Here is a 17,660-nt window from a genome sequence, read left to right as displayed (position 1 = left end):
ATACTATTACATTAACGCTAATATTAAACATAGCTAATAATAAGACTTAAGGAACTAAAGTACTATAGTTAAATCTAGAACCTTATAGATATACCTAAACACCTCTTATTAATTAAGCTAGCTATACTGTTACTACTATAATAGTAGTAGTAGATACTTAGCTAAGTAAATTAAAAAGTAAAATTTTTAAATTAACCTTATACTATAAGGCATAACTAACCTATGCTTATATCTAAGATATCTACTATATATAACGCTTTATTAAACAAAAGCTAAACAAACTATTAGTTTATAGTCTCTTAAATAGCTTCTAATAGAATTATATTTAATTATTTATAGTATTTTAGTATATTAACCTTAACAATAAATAATATAAGATTCCCTTTTTTAATAATAAAGCCTATATTTTACTATTATACCTTTTTAAGTAGAATCTTAAAGGAGAAATCAAGAGGTACCTATAAACAGCAAGGTAGATTATTTAGCTTGTATACTAAGATAGGCTCCTTAGAGATAAAGACGTAGTTAGTAATATGTCTTTAATCTTAGAGGACCAGGGTGGCTTAAGTAACTGGCCTAGGACTATTATTATAGCTATAGATCACAAGGTAAGTAACCTGTTATAAGGATAGTACTAAACCTCTTTTTAGCTAAGAGACTTAGCTTTACTACTATTTTTAATAACTAGGGGTATATTAAGATTATTAGAAGATAAGGTAAGGTCTTTACTATATTTAATACCTTTAATTAGCACTAACTTTATGTAAGAACTAATAAGTAAAGCAGAAGATTACTAGACCTTTACTTGTTTAGGTAGCCTTTTACTAGTAATAATAAAGGAACCTTAGGATACGCTAAGGTTAACCTATATAGTCTAGTAGACTAAGACCTTAGATACTATACTTATATAGCTTATTAGTAAGTTTACTAATATTCTTTGTAATATATAGTTAAATATATTAACCTTAGTAATAATAATATTATCTTTATAAGTAATTACCTAGGCATAAAGATTAATAGAGTATAGAATCTTTTAGCTTAACGCCTTATATAATAAATTCCTTAAAAAAGAAGTATTTTTTAATAGAAAATAGGTCTATTATTATAATATAAACCTCTAGATATAGTTAATTATAATAGAGATTATAATAGAATTTATAAGGAATACTTTATACTAAGAGCTATTTAAACTTCTATAGAAAGCTATTATTATCTAGTATTAAAAATAACTTTCTATTATTAAGTAAATTATATTTACTTTTAGTCTTAATAACTAGTTTATAGCTTTAAAGAAAGTCTTTAGTTTATATTTAAGTACTACTAAAGATTAGTTTAATATATACTTATATATAGCTTAGAATAACCTTAATAAGAAACTAATTAAGACTTTTACTATAATAGCTTTTGTTTATACTAGAGCATAAAGAAACATTACTAACCTTTAACTACTTATTTAATTTAGATTAATATTATACCTATATCTATGCCTATTATGTCTAGAGCTATAGGAAAGTAACATAATTAATATATACCTTATTAAGGCTAAGGAAAAACAGTAGGTACTCTGAGATATACTTAAAGAGGAAATAAAGCTAATAACCTACTTTTTAAACCTAGGCCTAGTAGGTTAAAAAGAGGATAGCAAAAGAGATAATAAAGGCATATATTATAAAGATAAGGCTAGATATTAACTGTGTAACTATAAGATATAGCTATAGAGATAATAAGTAAGGCTGTAGGAAAAGTAGAAATACCTAGGGCAGCAAGAATTCAGAAAGAATTATAACTAACCTTAACGCTAAAGATACTTATTACTAAGTATACAGAATTAGCTATTATACTAACCTATATACTAAGAGTAATGATTTAGTAACTAGGACTAGTAGTAACCCTTTTCTTACTACCTTTGCTAGACATAATAGCTATAGAAACTATACGTTAAAGATATAGGCATAAGCGTTAATGCTTACTAGGTTAAGAGTATAATCTATAAGGATAACTTAGATACTAAGAAGGTTACTAGTAACCTAATAAGTTAAAGATATTAGGTTAGAGATAAAAGTAAAGACAAAGAAGATAATAATAACCCTTTAAAATTAGTAATAAACTTTATTAAATTATATACTATAAGAAATAAACTAATAAGTTTAATATATATAACTTCTCTACTAGTAATACCTTTAGTGTTAAAAAAAGCCTTACCTTACTACTAAACGCTAAAAGTAATAAAAGCATCTATTATATAGCCTAAGATTATCTAATTATAAAGGCTAACTTATAACTAGATATCCTTAATAACCTAATAGTAGTAATATATATAAGGCTTAGTATTATATTAGACCTAGAAAAATAAATAACAAAAGTATACCTTAATATAGAGAGTATAGTAACTCTTATAGACTATGCCTAGATTACTACGTTTATATAAAACACAAAGTAGAATTATAATTACTAGTGTATACTAAACAAAGTTAAAGTAGGTATCTAAGTCAAAGGAAAAGTCTTTTTTGATTTCTATATCCTTAGCACTATAGCTAATAATCTTATAAATAAACACTTCTATATAAAAGCTAAGGTTATTAACTACTTAGTTCTAAAACTATTATTAAGTATACTATTTTACATTAAACACAGAGTTAAGATTAACTTTATACTTTTACAAGTTACTTTCTAATCTATATATAACCTTATAGTACTAGTCTAGATTATATAATAACTAATACTAGTTAAACGTTAAGTCTAAGCTATACACTAAGTTATTATACTACTAAGTTAAAAAGTCTTTTTTATAGTTAACTTTAATAACCTTTTATTACTATAAATAAAAGAACTATAAAATCTTAAAGATATATATTACTTTTATTTTATAAAACCTAGTATATTAAACGCTATACTATTATAAGATATACTAAAACGCTTTATTATAAAAAACAATAGCTTTAGTACTCTTATTATTTACTTAAAAGAATACTTAAAAACTATTACTAATAGAAAAGTATAAGCTAATATGTACTATATTAAATAGGCTAATATAATATACTTACTATAAGACTTGTTAGGGAACCTGCTAAGTGTCTTTGAACCAGGTAAATAAGTAAAAAGTAATTCCCTAGGAGCTTAACTAATAACAGAAAAGCCTAACCTATACATAATCTTTAACTACAGAGTATTAAAACCAGTAGATATTTTATATTAAATGTTTAGCTAAGGAGTCTTTGTTGTAATAGGTAGCCCTTAATAAGTAAAGATATATGCTGGAATCCTAGATAAATTTAATATATAACGAGACAAAGGTGTTATTTTAATAAAAGATAAGGACTAAATATAAGTTGACTTAGTAGAAGGATAATAAAATTAGAAGACGTTAATATAGCTATACCTTTTAAGGTATATAGATAAGGCTTTTCTTAACGATTATTATAATAAACTTTATAAGGCTAGAAAGATAAGCTAAATAAGATAACTAGCTTTAATTATTTACCTAACTTTTATTATAAATTACGTAGTAAACAATAAGCCTAAAGCATAACTAGTTATAGACCTTAGGCTACTTAACAAGGTTACTATACTTAATATATACTTTCTTTTAGACTAAGACAACATTATTAGTACTATATAAAGTAAATTTAAAATTATAGTCCTAGATACTACAGGTTTTTTCTATTAACTACCTATCTATTTAGCTTACTAAGATAAAATAGTTATTATTTCTCTTAAGGGGCTTAAGAAGTTCTATATTATTCTTATAAGCTTTAAGAATATATTTATATTTATATAGAAATATATAAACTAATTATTCTATAAGTATTAAGAGTTTATAAAAGTATATATTAACAATATTATTATTTTTAGTAACAATAATAAAAACTATACTAAGTATCTTAAGATTATTCTTAAAATTATTAAAAAAAATTACTTCTACTTATTAATAATAAAGTTATTTATAAAATACTTTAGCGTTAAACTCTTTAGTTATATTATTAATAGTAATAGAATTACTTATATAAATAACTATATTATAGTATTTAAGAAAATTAAGTTCTTATTATTAGTAGTAACTCTAGAAACCTACTTAGGTATAGTAGGCTAGCTTAAAGAAAATATTTTTTAGTTTAACGTTATATTTACTTTACTATAGAATAAAAAGAAACTTCTTCTTACTAAAATAAAGTTAAAAAGAAAACTTTAAGCTACTTTTAACTAAACTACTTAGTAAAAATAGGTATAAAAAGCTATATTTAAAAGTATTAACGCTAAATATACTATATTTAATATACTCTAAAATAGCCTCTACTACTAGGCTTTCAGATTTTACTATAACCTATATTAAGCCCTCTTTTTCAAGATTAATACTTATTAAAGTATCTTTAGCTTTTTTATCTTCTAGCTAAATATTAACTAGGACAAGACTAAGATCCTTAGCTATAATATCTTTGTTAAGCATATTTATCTTGTCTTCTTTTTATCTAGAGCTACCTTAAAGGCTAAGAAGACTTATAGGGCTATAGAAGTAGAAGTCGTAGTAGTCGTCTAGGCTATCTATAAGCTCTACAAAATAGTCTAGTCTAACAGCTTACTAGTTAATATCCTTACAGACTATATAGTAATAGTAGGTATAATAATATATATTTTACTTAAAATAATAGACCTTAATAAAGCTAACCTAAAACTTATAGTAGTAGTAATTTACTTATTATAATTTAAATTCTATATTACTTATATCTTAGGTAAACTTAACGTTATACTAGATATATTGTTATAGTTATTTATGTTTAAGGGTAATTACTTTAAGGCTAAAACTAGTATAAAAAACGAATTAGTAGATATTATAGTAGTAGTATACTATATAAGGGATAAGATAGTTATTAACTAAAGGACTAGGGTTATTATACTAGGAATTATAAATAATTTTAGAAGTAAGCTTAGATAAAGATATTAATAGAATAAAAAATACTAAAGGATTCTATTATAACAGTAAATAGTAGCTAAAAAAAACAAGAAATATATTACTCTTAATATAACTTAATACAAAGACAAGGTCTTACTATAAGCTATTAACTATAGTCTTTTTTACTATGTAGAAATAATAGGATAATAGTAACTCTATATCCTAATTAGCTATAAGCAGAAAGTACTATAACTTATTTATAACAATAAACATTACTTTAAGAAAAATAAAATAACCTATAAGCTTAAAGGTCTTCTTATTAAATAAAAGTAAATAAAAGTTTTTAGCTATATTAAATACTATTTTATTTATTAAGAATACTAGAAATTAAAAAGAAAAACGCTAAAAGAATTATAGCTTATTTTAGTTTATATAACCCCTTTTTATATTATTACTATTAACTTTATTACTAATATACTTAATATATTATTAATAAGTACTCTCTAGTTAATACTAAATTAACTTAAGCTAAACATATTATATATAGTCTTTTATTTATTTAGTAAATAAATACTACTAATTATAAAATATATAATATATATAGTAATAAATTAAGTAGTAGTTTTAGCTTAAATACTTTTTTTTATAAACTAAGGATTACTATAATAAATTATATTTAACTAAGATCTAAAATTTACCTCTATTATCTAGTAAAACATATTTACTACTTTAAACATTAAACTTTTTCTTTCTATATTATACTATATATAAACTAATAGTATAAATAAGAAAAAAAACCAAATAATAGAAATTATAATCTAATTTTATATTACTATAACGCTAAATATACCTTAGACAAAAATACTCCTAGCTTTATAATTTAACCTTAATAATACTTTAATATTCTTTATAAGATACTTACTTAATAAAATAGTAATAAGATTTAGGCTAAAATTAGTAATTATACTAGTTACTAGTATAAAAGATAAGAGTACTTAGGCTAATATTAAAGTCCTTTATTATTTATACTAGGAAAAAGCTATTAAGTTAATTAATATTATAAGAATAATAATAAAAGATAAATATAATAAAAAGTATAATCTAGTTGATTTTTAATAAAAGGATATGGTTTACTTTTACCTAAAAAAGGGATATTATTTACCTAAGTATTTTAAATAGAAATAGTTAATAGAGTAAATTAGTCTTTTTAAGATAATTAAAATAAAAGGTATTCTAGCTACTAAACTTAACTTCTTAGCTATATAGCAGGTTTACCTAGTAGTCTTAGTAATATAACTCTAGAAACCAGCCTAGAAAGAAAATCCTTTTTAATAAGGAAATACTTAGCTATAGCTAGTAGTAGTTAATAATATAAGTAGAAAAGATATCTAGGAACTAAACAAAATTATTATGTAATATATCTATTAGCTATATAACTAACTTTATATTAAATTCCTTATTAAATAAAAAAACTTTATTACTAAAAATAATAGCTAGGTCTTATACCTAGAACTAATTAAAATAGCCTAAGAACTTATAAATAAGTTTAAATTAGCTTATTTAATTAACTAAATAACTAAGTATAGTAAAAGAAATATTTTAAGGCTTAACAAGGAAATTATTACTAATATACTTATAAAATCTTAGATTAAAGTAATTATTCTTAGGTAAATAACTTATAAGTTACTTTAAGATATTTAAAGATAATAATAAGCTTTATAGAACTAATAAACACTAATAGACTTCTTATATAGTAAGAAAAGAAATCTTTAAATATACTTACCTTATTAAAAGGATAAAGCAAAAAAAGAAGATATAATAAGTATAGGCATAAACTACTAATACTTATATTAGTTAACAGAATATTACCTACCTTAACCTTACCTTTTCTTTTCTCTTTAGCCTTATAAATTTTCTTTTTATTTTTTTTATTTTTTAAATAATTATTATTTCTATTAAATCTATTAATAGTACTATTATTTTATATAATAGCTTTAACAGTAACCTTTTCTTTACCCTTTTATTTTAATATTTTTACTTTAATAACAATAAACTTACTTTTCTTTTTAATACATCTACTACTAAACCTAATAATAACTACCTAAGCTAAGAATAGCAGTAATACTATTATTAAGCCTTTTTCTTTTACACTTATCACTAACGCCCCTAGTAATAAGGCTACCTGGCTAGTACCTAACAAAAACAACAACCTAACTAGCATCTCAATTTTCAGTAACCTTGCCACCAGTAAAAAAGACAACATCATAGACACTAGTGGAAGTCATGACATAAACAAACTTTTTAAAGGTATTAATACTCCCTCTAGCTTAAAGGAGAGCTCTATTAGCCTTAGCAATAAAGACAATAACAGAGCTAACAATATAGCCTCTTTAAGCAATAAGAATAATAGCTTTAATAATAATAGAGATAATAACTCTAACAAGAAGAACAGTAATAATAAGTTTATCTAGATAGTTAATACTTTTACTTTTACTTATAATAAAGCTAGTAAAAGTAACTACTATAGTAGGGCTAGTAATTACTATTGTTCCCTTAAAGATACTATCTTTACTCTTAATAGAGAAATAGCTACTACTTTTAATAATAAGCTTTATAAAAAAATACTTATTATTTTTAATAAGTTCTTTAAAAAAAAATCTAAGTAAAAGAATAATAATACCTTATTTATTATAAATAACGTTATTTATAGTATTAAGGAAGCCTATTAAAGAGCTTAAGATACTAAAATAACTAGTATATTAAGTTAGTTAATAAAGCTACTATCTTACACACAGGTTCTAGTAATACATATATTACATAAAAACAAATATCTTATTAAGTCTATTAATAAATACCTTACTAAACTACAGAAGTTAAGCCTAGTATAAGTTAAAGACACCAGATTTACTAGTAAAGCTACTAATAATACACCTACTATTAAGATACTTCTTTAATAGAAAAAGGGGATTACTATTTAGCAAAATAAAATTAAAGCTAAATTTAAGGACCTTACTATAACTTATAATAAGGCTATTAACTAGTTTTATATTAAAATTAAAGCTAAAAGAAATAGTAATATTACTTAAAATAATATAATTAATTAATTATATAATAAACTTATTATTAAAGTTTATTATAAAATCTTAATTTCTACTAAGCTTACTATAAAATTTAAAGAGTTTAATATAATATCTAATAAGCTTAACGCTATTAACTATAAAACTAATATAATAATAAACTAGCTTTTAATTTAAAAGAATTAAAACAGCTACACTACTAACCCTATTAACTCTTATAATAAGGCTACTACTAAGGGCAATAAGTTAGGTAGAAACATAACTAGTAGTTATAGTAATAATAACCCTTGCTTACTTAACGTTAAACTTTACGCCTTTAGTACTAAGAGTGTTACTAAAGCCTAAAAGGCTACTAACCCTTATACTAAGGCTACTAAGAAACGCAACACTCCTGGTACTACGACTAGTACCCTTACTAAGAAGGCACATACTAACAAGGGCAAAAGAACAAATAGGCTACTAGGGAATATAGATCTATAAGAAATAACAAAAGAAATAAAAGATATAACGGATTACACGGGAAGGCTAATACTAAGTAGGGTCTAGGACTTATAATCTTTATTAGAATTTATAGTATTAAGGCTATAGTAATAGATAAAGGATGGAAATAGATTTACTAATAGGATTAGTAAAGAAAAAGGTAAGTATAGTAATATTTTAGCTAGACTATATAAATAATAACTTTGTGAGATATTACTAGTATAGTAATATCTTAAGGCGAAGAAGGTATATGTTACTCTTGTTAATAGACATAGGAGGTCTACTATTATATAAGGTAAACCTCTTATAAGGTTATTAAGAGAATCAACTTCTTTCACCTCTATCTTTTAGATCCTATCTTTGGTGAAGCAGGTTTACTATATCGACTACAAGGTCTATTAGACTATATAATAGATCTGACCGCTCCTCTAAAGGACTTACCTTACTAAAGGGGTAACAATTACTTATATAAAAGGTTTATTTAGCTATATTATATTATTATAGCTAATTATTTATTTCTTTATTTTTTTAAAGAATTCTACTTTTTTTAAGTCTTATTTATTATAGTTTCTTAAGGTTAAGCTTACTCTTATATTTAAAACTAAGTTTAATTAAGTTAAAGATATTATTTTCTTTATATCTTTTTAATAATATATTTTATTAATCAAAGCTATTTTTAAAATACTAATATTAGATTTATTATATAATTAAAATAAAATAATAAGAAGATTAGTAGTTTAATTTTACTATAAGGTACTATTAAAACTACACTAAACACTAAGGTCCTAGTATTATTATAAGTATACCTAGAGTAACTAATTACTCTAAGTAATTACCTTAACGCCTAGACTATAAGATACTACTTTTTTCAAGTCTTTCTTAGCTTAATTAAGGCTATAAACAAACTAGAAAAGTGTATCCTTTATGTTTTATAATCTGTTTAGATTTGCTCTTATTATTAAGTAGTATATATATATATATTATAATCTTTAAAGGAGAATATCCTTCTAGACCTTAGAGGTCTAGTTAGGCCTAAGAAAACAAAGTAATAGTTACTTATTATATGTGTTATTTAGATATTAAAGTAATAAATTTGTTTATATTTATCTAAGTGCTTGTCTAAAGATATCAAGCTTATTTGTCTGTTTTATGATTAAATATTAATTTCTGTAATAGTATTTGACTAGAGTCCCTTTTTGTACTTAGAAGGGTCCTGCTTAGTCATGTCTGATTAGGCCTGTGATTATGTTTGTAGGCTAATAAAAGGAAAAATAAAAACGCGAAACCCTGCCCTTTTCTAGTAGTAGTAGTAGTAGATATAATAGTAGTAGTAGAAGAGCTAGGGGCTAGTAGAGACGTTATTAAAGTTAAGTAGTAGTAGTAATGTTAATAGTAGTAGTAGTAGTATAACAAAAAAAGAAAAAAATAATAATAAAGTAAAAGTATTTATAAAAAGAAAAAAAAAAAAAAAAGTAAAAAAAAAAAGAAAAGATATTAATAATAAAGGGTTATTAACTTAGCTAAATAAATAAATAAAAGTAAATTATAATTATAACTTTAACTTATAAAGATTAGTTAATTTAATTAAAGAAAAAAAAGTAAAAGGGTACTAGTAAAAGACTAGTGTTTTATTTAATAAATAAAACTTAATATTATAACTATTATAAGAGTAATATAACTTAAGGCTTATAACTTAAAGAAATAAAGAAATAGCTTAAGTATTAGCCTTATATTTTAAGGGAATAATAAAAGAACTTAAAGCTATAAAAAAGAAAAGTATATAAAAAAGATAAAAGAGGTTATATATTAAAGGTAAATAAGAGGTCTTTACTATAAAGTAAATAATTCTTATATCTAAAGACTAGGGGATTAGAGGCTTATGCCTTAAATCTAAGGTAGTTAAACTTAACTATAAAGTAGTATAAGAAACTATTAGCTAGGTTAAGAAGTAGTAGATATAAGGGTAAAGCTAAGAGGAAGTAATTAGCTAGAGAGACGGTTGTTAACCTAGTAGTCTGTTAAAGCCTAGAAGAGTTCCTAGACTCTTCTAAAATACAGGAGCTAATAGGTAGAGTAGTAGAGGGGTAGTGGGGATACCCTTAGAGGTCCTAGGGACAGGACTTCGGGGGGGGGGATCATGTTAGGCGCCTAGAGGGGGGGGGGGGGGGGGGGGGGGGGGGGGGGGGGGGGGGGGGGGGCACCGGCGTAGCACTAGTAGGGCTGTTGACGGGGTAGCTAGGGGCTGCACTGGTATATAGTCAAGGGATTATAAAGGGATTCTAGTTACGCGGCTAACACAGACTCTAACAACAAAGGTTAGCTATTAAGACTAACGTTAAAGAAAGGCAATAGTATAATGCCGCTGAATTAGTGTTATAGCCAGGGGAACTGGGCTTAGTTAAGGGGGGGGACCTGGGGGGCATATAAGGAGCAGCTGCGGCAGACCTAGGGGAAAAGGCAGATTGGAATAACAGTCAACACCCACCCCTACCTGTGCCCATCGCCGACCTCGTTACTCTGTACGACTCCAGCCTCTGACATAAAGTTACACAGACTACAGGACAAACATCATATTTCAGAAGACCCAAAGCCATTTTTATTTCCGAGCAGCCTATTATACTCGATCAACCATAAAAACTGTATTTTGCAATTGGTCAAGAAATGGTGGATGATAGCAACGGACGGCATAGAATCTCGCTCAAAAGCTTAGTTTGAGCACGCTGCCACTTCGAGTGTATCCGGTGTTTCCTATCAAATTTAAGTGTTGAAACAACATTATTACTGATGAGCAATGCAACAAATGTGGGTGAGCTGGAAATGATGGAGCCGGGTTATTTCTTTAATTTTGATTTTTGATTTTATTTACTTAAAGATGTTCTATCTAAGAGCCTAGAATCGTCAATGGAATTTTTGTTCAGTTGAAGTTGTCAGTGGCTTTAGCGTGCAAACAGGCACAAGTGTTCCCAGACCAAATAACCCAAAACTTTGTTCCTTTGCTTTATCCAATCGGGCCGGTAAGAATCATACACATGCAGTCTTGTCTGGCGGCAATCAATCCACTGGATGGTATCACATCTCCGACTTTTTTCTTCCGAGTCATTTGCTCAGTGCATCAATATTTTCTTTCTCTCAGCACAAAAAGAATTGGGCAGAAGTTTTATTTCTTTGTCTCTTCAAGACACGCTAATCAATGTCAAGCCAAGGGCGCAGCCAGATTGTGGGCTTGTCACTAGAGATGACCAATAATTTAGCTTCACCAGGGGTGGCATTGACAAAAGACGTGCTTGACAAGGTGAGAAATGCCCTTACTCGTTAGGCAAAGGCTAAATGCGGCGCGGTTTGACGCGCCCTGTAGGTGGAGATTTAAAATTACAGCGACGTGTCTTCCAGAACAGTCAATTGACAAGACATTTGGGCCTGTCCTGTTAGCAGAAATGTCGGCAGCTCTGCGAAGCGTGAGGTGTGTACAAAAGATCCTGTCAGCCAGACCGTGGTCTTCTTTGACAAATAAACCAATTCTTTCATTTACATCTATCATTGGCCTAAAGCATCAAACAATCCTCTCATTCGCCAATCACCACACTACCGGCGATCCCTATCATTCAAGGGTGTTTTCGTCCTCAACGTTGACAGCCATGGCACACTCCACGGAAAGTCGGGAAAGCAACCACCGGACAACAACTATCAGACCAGCCAGCCTCGCTGATGCCACAGCAATCGCCGAACTTGGCGTGCACGTCTTTTCGGTCACGTTTGGCCATTCAGTAGAGCCGCACGAACTCCAAGCGTTCCTCGACGAGTCTTACAGCCTCAGTGCGATTAGCAAGGATCTCAACAACCCTAACAAAGACACCATTATAGCCACCGATTCGAACGGTGATATTCTGGGCTTTGCGATGCTCACACGGGGCTCATCAGAACCGTGCGTGGCCCACCTTGATGGAAGCGTCGAGCTGCAGCGGATATACCTGTATCCCAAGGCCCACGGCACAGGCGCTGGCAAGCTCTTGGCGGGTAGATTGGAGGAGATGGCTAGGGACCAGGGATATGAATACATTTGGTTGGGTGTCTGGGAAGAAAATTTTCGGGCGAAGAAGGCGTATGAGAAATGGGGATACAAGACATGCGGTACTCATGATTTTGTTGTTGGTTCTGTGGTTCAAACGGATGACATCATGGTGAAGAAGCTTTGAATCCATGCCATGTAGTAGCGATTACTTGTGGAGAGCAATGAAAACTCATGTAGTCGGACAACGCGTATTGCGGCTATACTCGACCTGGGATGCCTAAATGGGTCAAAATGACTAGGAAGTCATGGCCTATGGGCTGCAAAATTAGATAAAGAATGTCGGAAAAACTGTGTTCAATTCGAAAAAACTTCGGGTTTGGCGAGATAAATGAATGGACAAAGCTGCGAGTTGATAGAAGAGACCGAGTCATGCTGCTGACTTAAAATCGTCAATCAGGACTACTTCTTATTTCATCTTCCAGTCATGTTCTAAGCTCCAAGCGTAGGCAACTCGATAAACATCCTCTTCGTGCCACCACTTCCCGATTAACTGCATGCTCACAGGTAGCTTTGTCCCTGAATCTTTGAGGAGGCCCTCCTCTATTGGTAGCATGCCAATCGGCATCGCCAGCACTGGGTGTCCAGATTGGTTGAAAGGTGCGGTGTTGGCAGTGAGTCCGACTTGTTTCCCTATCTTTTCTAAAGGCGATGCATTGTAAGGGGTATGAGAGTTGGCGATATAAGGCAAGTTCGGTGTTACAAGAACATCAAACTGTGAAAGTGCGGCATCGTAATCATCGCGGAGCTTCCTACTGAGGTTCGTCGCCTTACCAAGTAGTCCTGGAAATGCGGCTTGTGCGTAGACTCCGTTAAGGTAAATGTTCTTGGACGAGACATAGGCGTTATCCCACTGGTCCTGCGTCAAGGTCTGGAACTTATCGGTCAAGTCGGTCATGACATGGCCCCTTCTGCCAAAGGCCAGGTTTCTCTTTGCGAGATATCCCCCAGTCTTGCTGATGGCGGTCCAGACCGCCGCCCCATTTAAGTGAAAAGGGATCGATACTTCTTTGACGGTCGCTCCGAGTTCACGGAAACCCTGAATTGCAGCTATGACACACGCTCTGACTCGTGGTTCGACGGATGGTTGATCCATGCCTTCGACCAGAATGCCGATCTTGACATCTGACAAATCTTTTGGGTTTTTCAACCTGATCAGGTTCTCGTAATATTTAGGAATATCTTCGGGGGTAGGTGCAGCGAAAGATCTGTCATCAATTTTGTCGTTCCCCGCAATGACCTGGAGCATTAGTGCATTGTCAAGCAACGTTCGGGTCATGGGTCCAACGTGGTCATTCGTTGGCTCATTGGAGCCGCAAGCTGTGTATGGTACTAGTCCAAACGTCGGCTTCAGACCGTACAGCCCACACCAGCCGGCCGGGACACGGATTGAACCTCCTTGGTCTGCACCAAGAGCCATATCAACATCTCCGTTAGCAACAAGCGCACCTGAGCCACTTGAGCTGCCGCCACTGCTGTAGCCCTTTGCGTACGGGTTGTGAACATGCCCAGTCGAAGACGAACTACTTGTCGCTGAGTGACACATGTTCTCGCATACGGACTTTCCTGCAATGACTGCTCCAGCTTCGAGTAGCCTGGTCACACAAGTCGCGTCTGCATTCTATCAAGCCAAGTCAGCCTGGTGACTCAGCGGTTCACTTGACGGAAAATACTGACCGGAACATAGTCTTTGATAAAATCAGTACCCAGAAGCATGGGTACACCTTTCACAGCGATATTATCCTTTACGGCGATCGTTTTGCCTGCAAGCAAGCCACCCTCCTTCGTTGTGTCCTCCACACGGCAGCGCCACGCCCAAGCTCCCAAAGTGTTTTCTGAAGGCTCAGGAAATTTGACCTCTTTCCTGGGAAATCTTTCCTCGTCTACCTGTGGCACATAATCTAAGAACGAGGATATTAGCGTATTGTAATAGCTCACCAACGGGTCGCATACCAGGAAGTGACATCAGTCCCACAACAGACTCGTGGAACACAGCAAGTAGTCTTTGGTATTCATCCTTCTCTTCTTCTTTCATGGAAACCCCAAGAGTCGTTAAGGTTTCGTCAAGGACCGCTCCGGTTACAGGGTTGGCTTTTGCCACCTCCAAAGAAAAGACAGACATGATGTTGTACCGGTATTGCTCTTAAAACGCAGTCTTTCGCCGTACCGAAAAGCCAACTTATACGGAAGCTGTACAGGTCTCATTTCCAGGTATCCAGTAATATAGAATCCAGTTTACCCCTTTCCGAATGCGAGAGTACCGGTGGTACAAAGTCAAGATAAGGAAAATCCCTCCACCGCGGCAAAACAGCCCAAGATTCTTATCGTTATCTTCGGGCCCATTGCTGTTTATCATTGGGCTCTTTGTGCATGCGATTCCAACTTCAAAGCGTCGGAGACAATGAACCGATAGATCAATGCAGCTTGATCATCCCCGCGATTGCCTTATCTCGGGAAGGATCTTCCTACTAGCCAGTGTACCCCACAGGACATCCGTCCCATTACGATAACGGACACATAGTTTCGGAGGATCTAGCCTGGCTTCCGATTCAATTCATTGAGCCGACCTCAAGGAGTCCTCCTATATGCATGAATGTTCCAACGTAAATAAACCCCTCATGTTTTCTGTCTTCAAGGCGAGAACCCAACCTCGATGCCATTGCCTCTGTTGATCTCCTGACGGCTTTTTCATTTTAAACAAAACAGAAACCAACTCAGCCTTCTCACCATGGTGCATGTTGAAGAGAGTCTTCAAATACCTCGAGACTTTGAGGGTGAGTATTGATATCGTGCTTTTGACTGCATACGCTCAAAACCATCTTCAAGGGTTTGGCGAGGAGGGGTTCGACCCTAATTGGCCCAACGGTGCTCGTATCGCTGTCTCCTTTGTTCTCAACTATGAGTAAGTCTTCAGTACTTTCTATCGGTGGTTATGAAGCTGATGAGGTTGCCAGGGAAGGTGGCGAGCGCAGCATCTTGGACGGTGATGCTTTCTCAGAGCCATACCTCTGGGAAAAGGGCTCATCCGGAGGCTATAAGGAAGGTGCTAGGTACTTGAACGCTGAGCAAGACTTCGAATACGGAAGCCGCTCAGCGTCATGGCGCCTTACTCGGCTCTTCCAAGAGTTCGGGTGGACCTTCACCACATATGCAGTGGCATACGCACTGAAGCGTAACCCAAGCTTTGCAAAGGCTTTAGTGCGAGATGGACACGAGATTGCCTGCCATGGACTTAGATGGCTGGATATTTGGGACTACTCACTCGAAGAGGACAAAGACTATATCAAGAAGAACATCTTGATGATCAAGGAAGTTTCAGGTGAAATGCCCGTTGGCGCCTACTTTGGGCGTGGAACCCCCAATACACCATCCTTGTTCCCGGAAGTCTGGAAGAGCCTTGGGGGCGAGTTCCTGTGGTCTTCGGAATGCTACAACGATGACGTGCCCTATTGGCTTGACTTGCCTTGGGAAAAGGACTTGCCAGAGGAGAAGAGGGAGGGCATGCTGCTCATTCCCTACAATTACGATTGCAATGACGGGAAATTCCACATGTCGCCAGGATTCGGTAGCTCCGTCGGCGAAACATACGAGCAGTACTTGAAGAACACCTTCGACTGCCTCTACCGAGAAGGAGGCAAGTTGATGAACATTCCTCTACACACACGCATTATAGGCAAGCCAGGTAGGTCAGAGGCACTGAGGAAGTTCATGAAGTACATTGCAGAAAAGGAAGGAGTTTGGGTAACAACGAGACGAGACATCGCAAAGCACATGAGATCACAATTTCCTTACAAACCAGATAGGAAGTGGATGAGAGGCGCATAAGAATAGAACACGGTTAATTACCAGGGATTTTTTACATTGTCAGAAGCCTCGAAAGGTGTATTAGTGACATCGACGGAAAAAATTTCTACAGTAACTAAATCTTTGGGAGAGAATTAATACAGATTTGGGATGAAGAAATGGCTATGCAATGTGCGGCTCTAGATCATTTGAATTTGATCCCGTGCCTTATTTGCGGAGAAATGGAGGTCGAAGAGCTTCACTGGGAAGCTTGAGAACGGAATGAGATGCAGCTTCAGACGTCCGTTTGTGTCGGAACATCCGATCGAACAAGCTTCGGAACCTCCGAACCGATGAGCTTCGGATGTTGTCCGAGGGGATCCTAGTCAGACACGGACCACGTCCGACGATACCTGCCAACCATATTGTGCGACATCGGCACCGTCGCCGTTACGATCACCAAAATCCGATAAGTATGTATTTCGGATGTCCGCCACGACTTGTTCGAATCATTTCGGAACCTATGCACAGAACACCTCGTTGTCAGTCGATGGAGATAACATCCGACGCCCAACAGTTGGCTTCATCGCCCTTGGTTGCCTTCACAAGTGCGCCAAGCAACCCTAGAAAGAGGGGGAGGACTGCGTGTACAAGGTGCAAGAGCCGCAAGCAAAAGGTATTTGGAAGAGTCCCTAAATGGAGACTTGCCTTTCCTTTCTGATAATGTTATGAAGTGTGACAACCAATTACCCGTGTGCTCCAATTGCCACAAATCAGGAGCGCAGTGTGACAAAGCAGACGTCACTGATGAAGCTCCATCAATTGCGTGAGTAGTCATCCGATTTCAATTGTGTTGACATGTACTTAGCCCGATGCAGATACACGAGAGCTTTAGAAGCGCGACTAGTCTTTTTGGAGCGCAAACTGACCCAGATCACCGCGTCAAAAGCAACATTAGAGCCGAGAGATGATGCGAGCACCTCCCCAGTCACGTCAAGTAGAGATTGCAATGCTCTTAGTGAAGCCGATGCACATGTATCAACAGGGAACCTGGAGGCGCCTGCTTATGTTGGTCCTTCATCGGGGATGCCCCTAGCCTTGAACCTTGGCGAAATGGTACAGGCCACAGTCTGGAGCAAAATGTTACCGGACATTCAGGATGGGACCATCAATAACCAGGCCAATTGTATCAATCCAAGTCCAAGAAATGCCACGGTGGAAGGCATGCTGACTCATAACGTTAAAGAGCCGCCAACTGACGAGCAAGGAGCAAAGATGTTAAAGGCATATACATCACAACTGCACTCAAAGTACCCCTTCTTAGAACCTGAGGAGCTGTGGAAGTTGCACAATCAACGGAATGCAC

At 33.3% G+C, this 17,660-nt stretch overlaps 2 protein-coding genes across 2 annotated transcripts; both read left to right on the top strand.

Moving 5' to 3' along the window:
- Positions 1 to 12,080: 12,080 nt before the first annotated feature.
- On the top strand, positions 12,081 to 12,638 carry ColSpa_04570 (putative N-acetyltransferase p20; the record flags this gene model as incomplete). The annotated part of the gene is made up of 1 exon (XM_049270782.1): positions 12,081 to 12,638. One exon carries the CDS (start codon positions 12,081 to 12,083, stop codon positions 12,636 to 12,638), a length of 558 nt encoding a protein of 185 aa, XP_049126739.1.
- Positions 12,639 to 15,239: 2,601 nt separating this feature from the next.
- Positions 15,240 to 16,336, top strand: ColSpa_04569 (chitin deacetylase 1; the record flags this gene model as incomplete). The annotated part of the gene is made up of 3 exons (XM_049270781.1): positions 15,240 to 15,285; positions 15,338 to 15,413; positions 15,466 to 16,336. 3 exons carry the CDS (start codon positions 15,240 to 15,242, stop codon positions 16,334 to 16,336), a joined length of 993 nt encoding a protein of 330 aa, XP_049126738.1.
- Positions 16,337 to 17,660: the final 1,324 nt, after the last annotated feature.

This window comes from Colletotrichum spaethianum (genome assembly GCF_022836535.1).
Source record: "Colletotrichum spaethianum MAFF 239500 DNA, contig09, whole genome shotgun sequence".
NCBI classification, from domain to species: Eukaryota; Fungi; Ascomycota; class Sordariomycetes; order Glomerellales; family Glomerellaceae; genus Colletotrichum; species Colletotrichum spaethianum.
The sequence above is the reverse complement of the archived record's forward strand: the minus strand, read 5'-3'. Positions and strand labels throughout refer to the sequence as shown.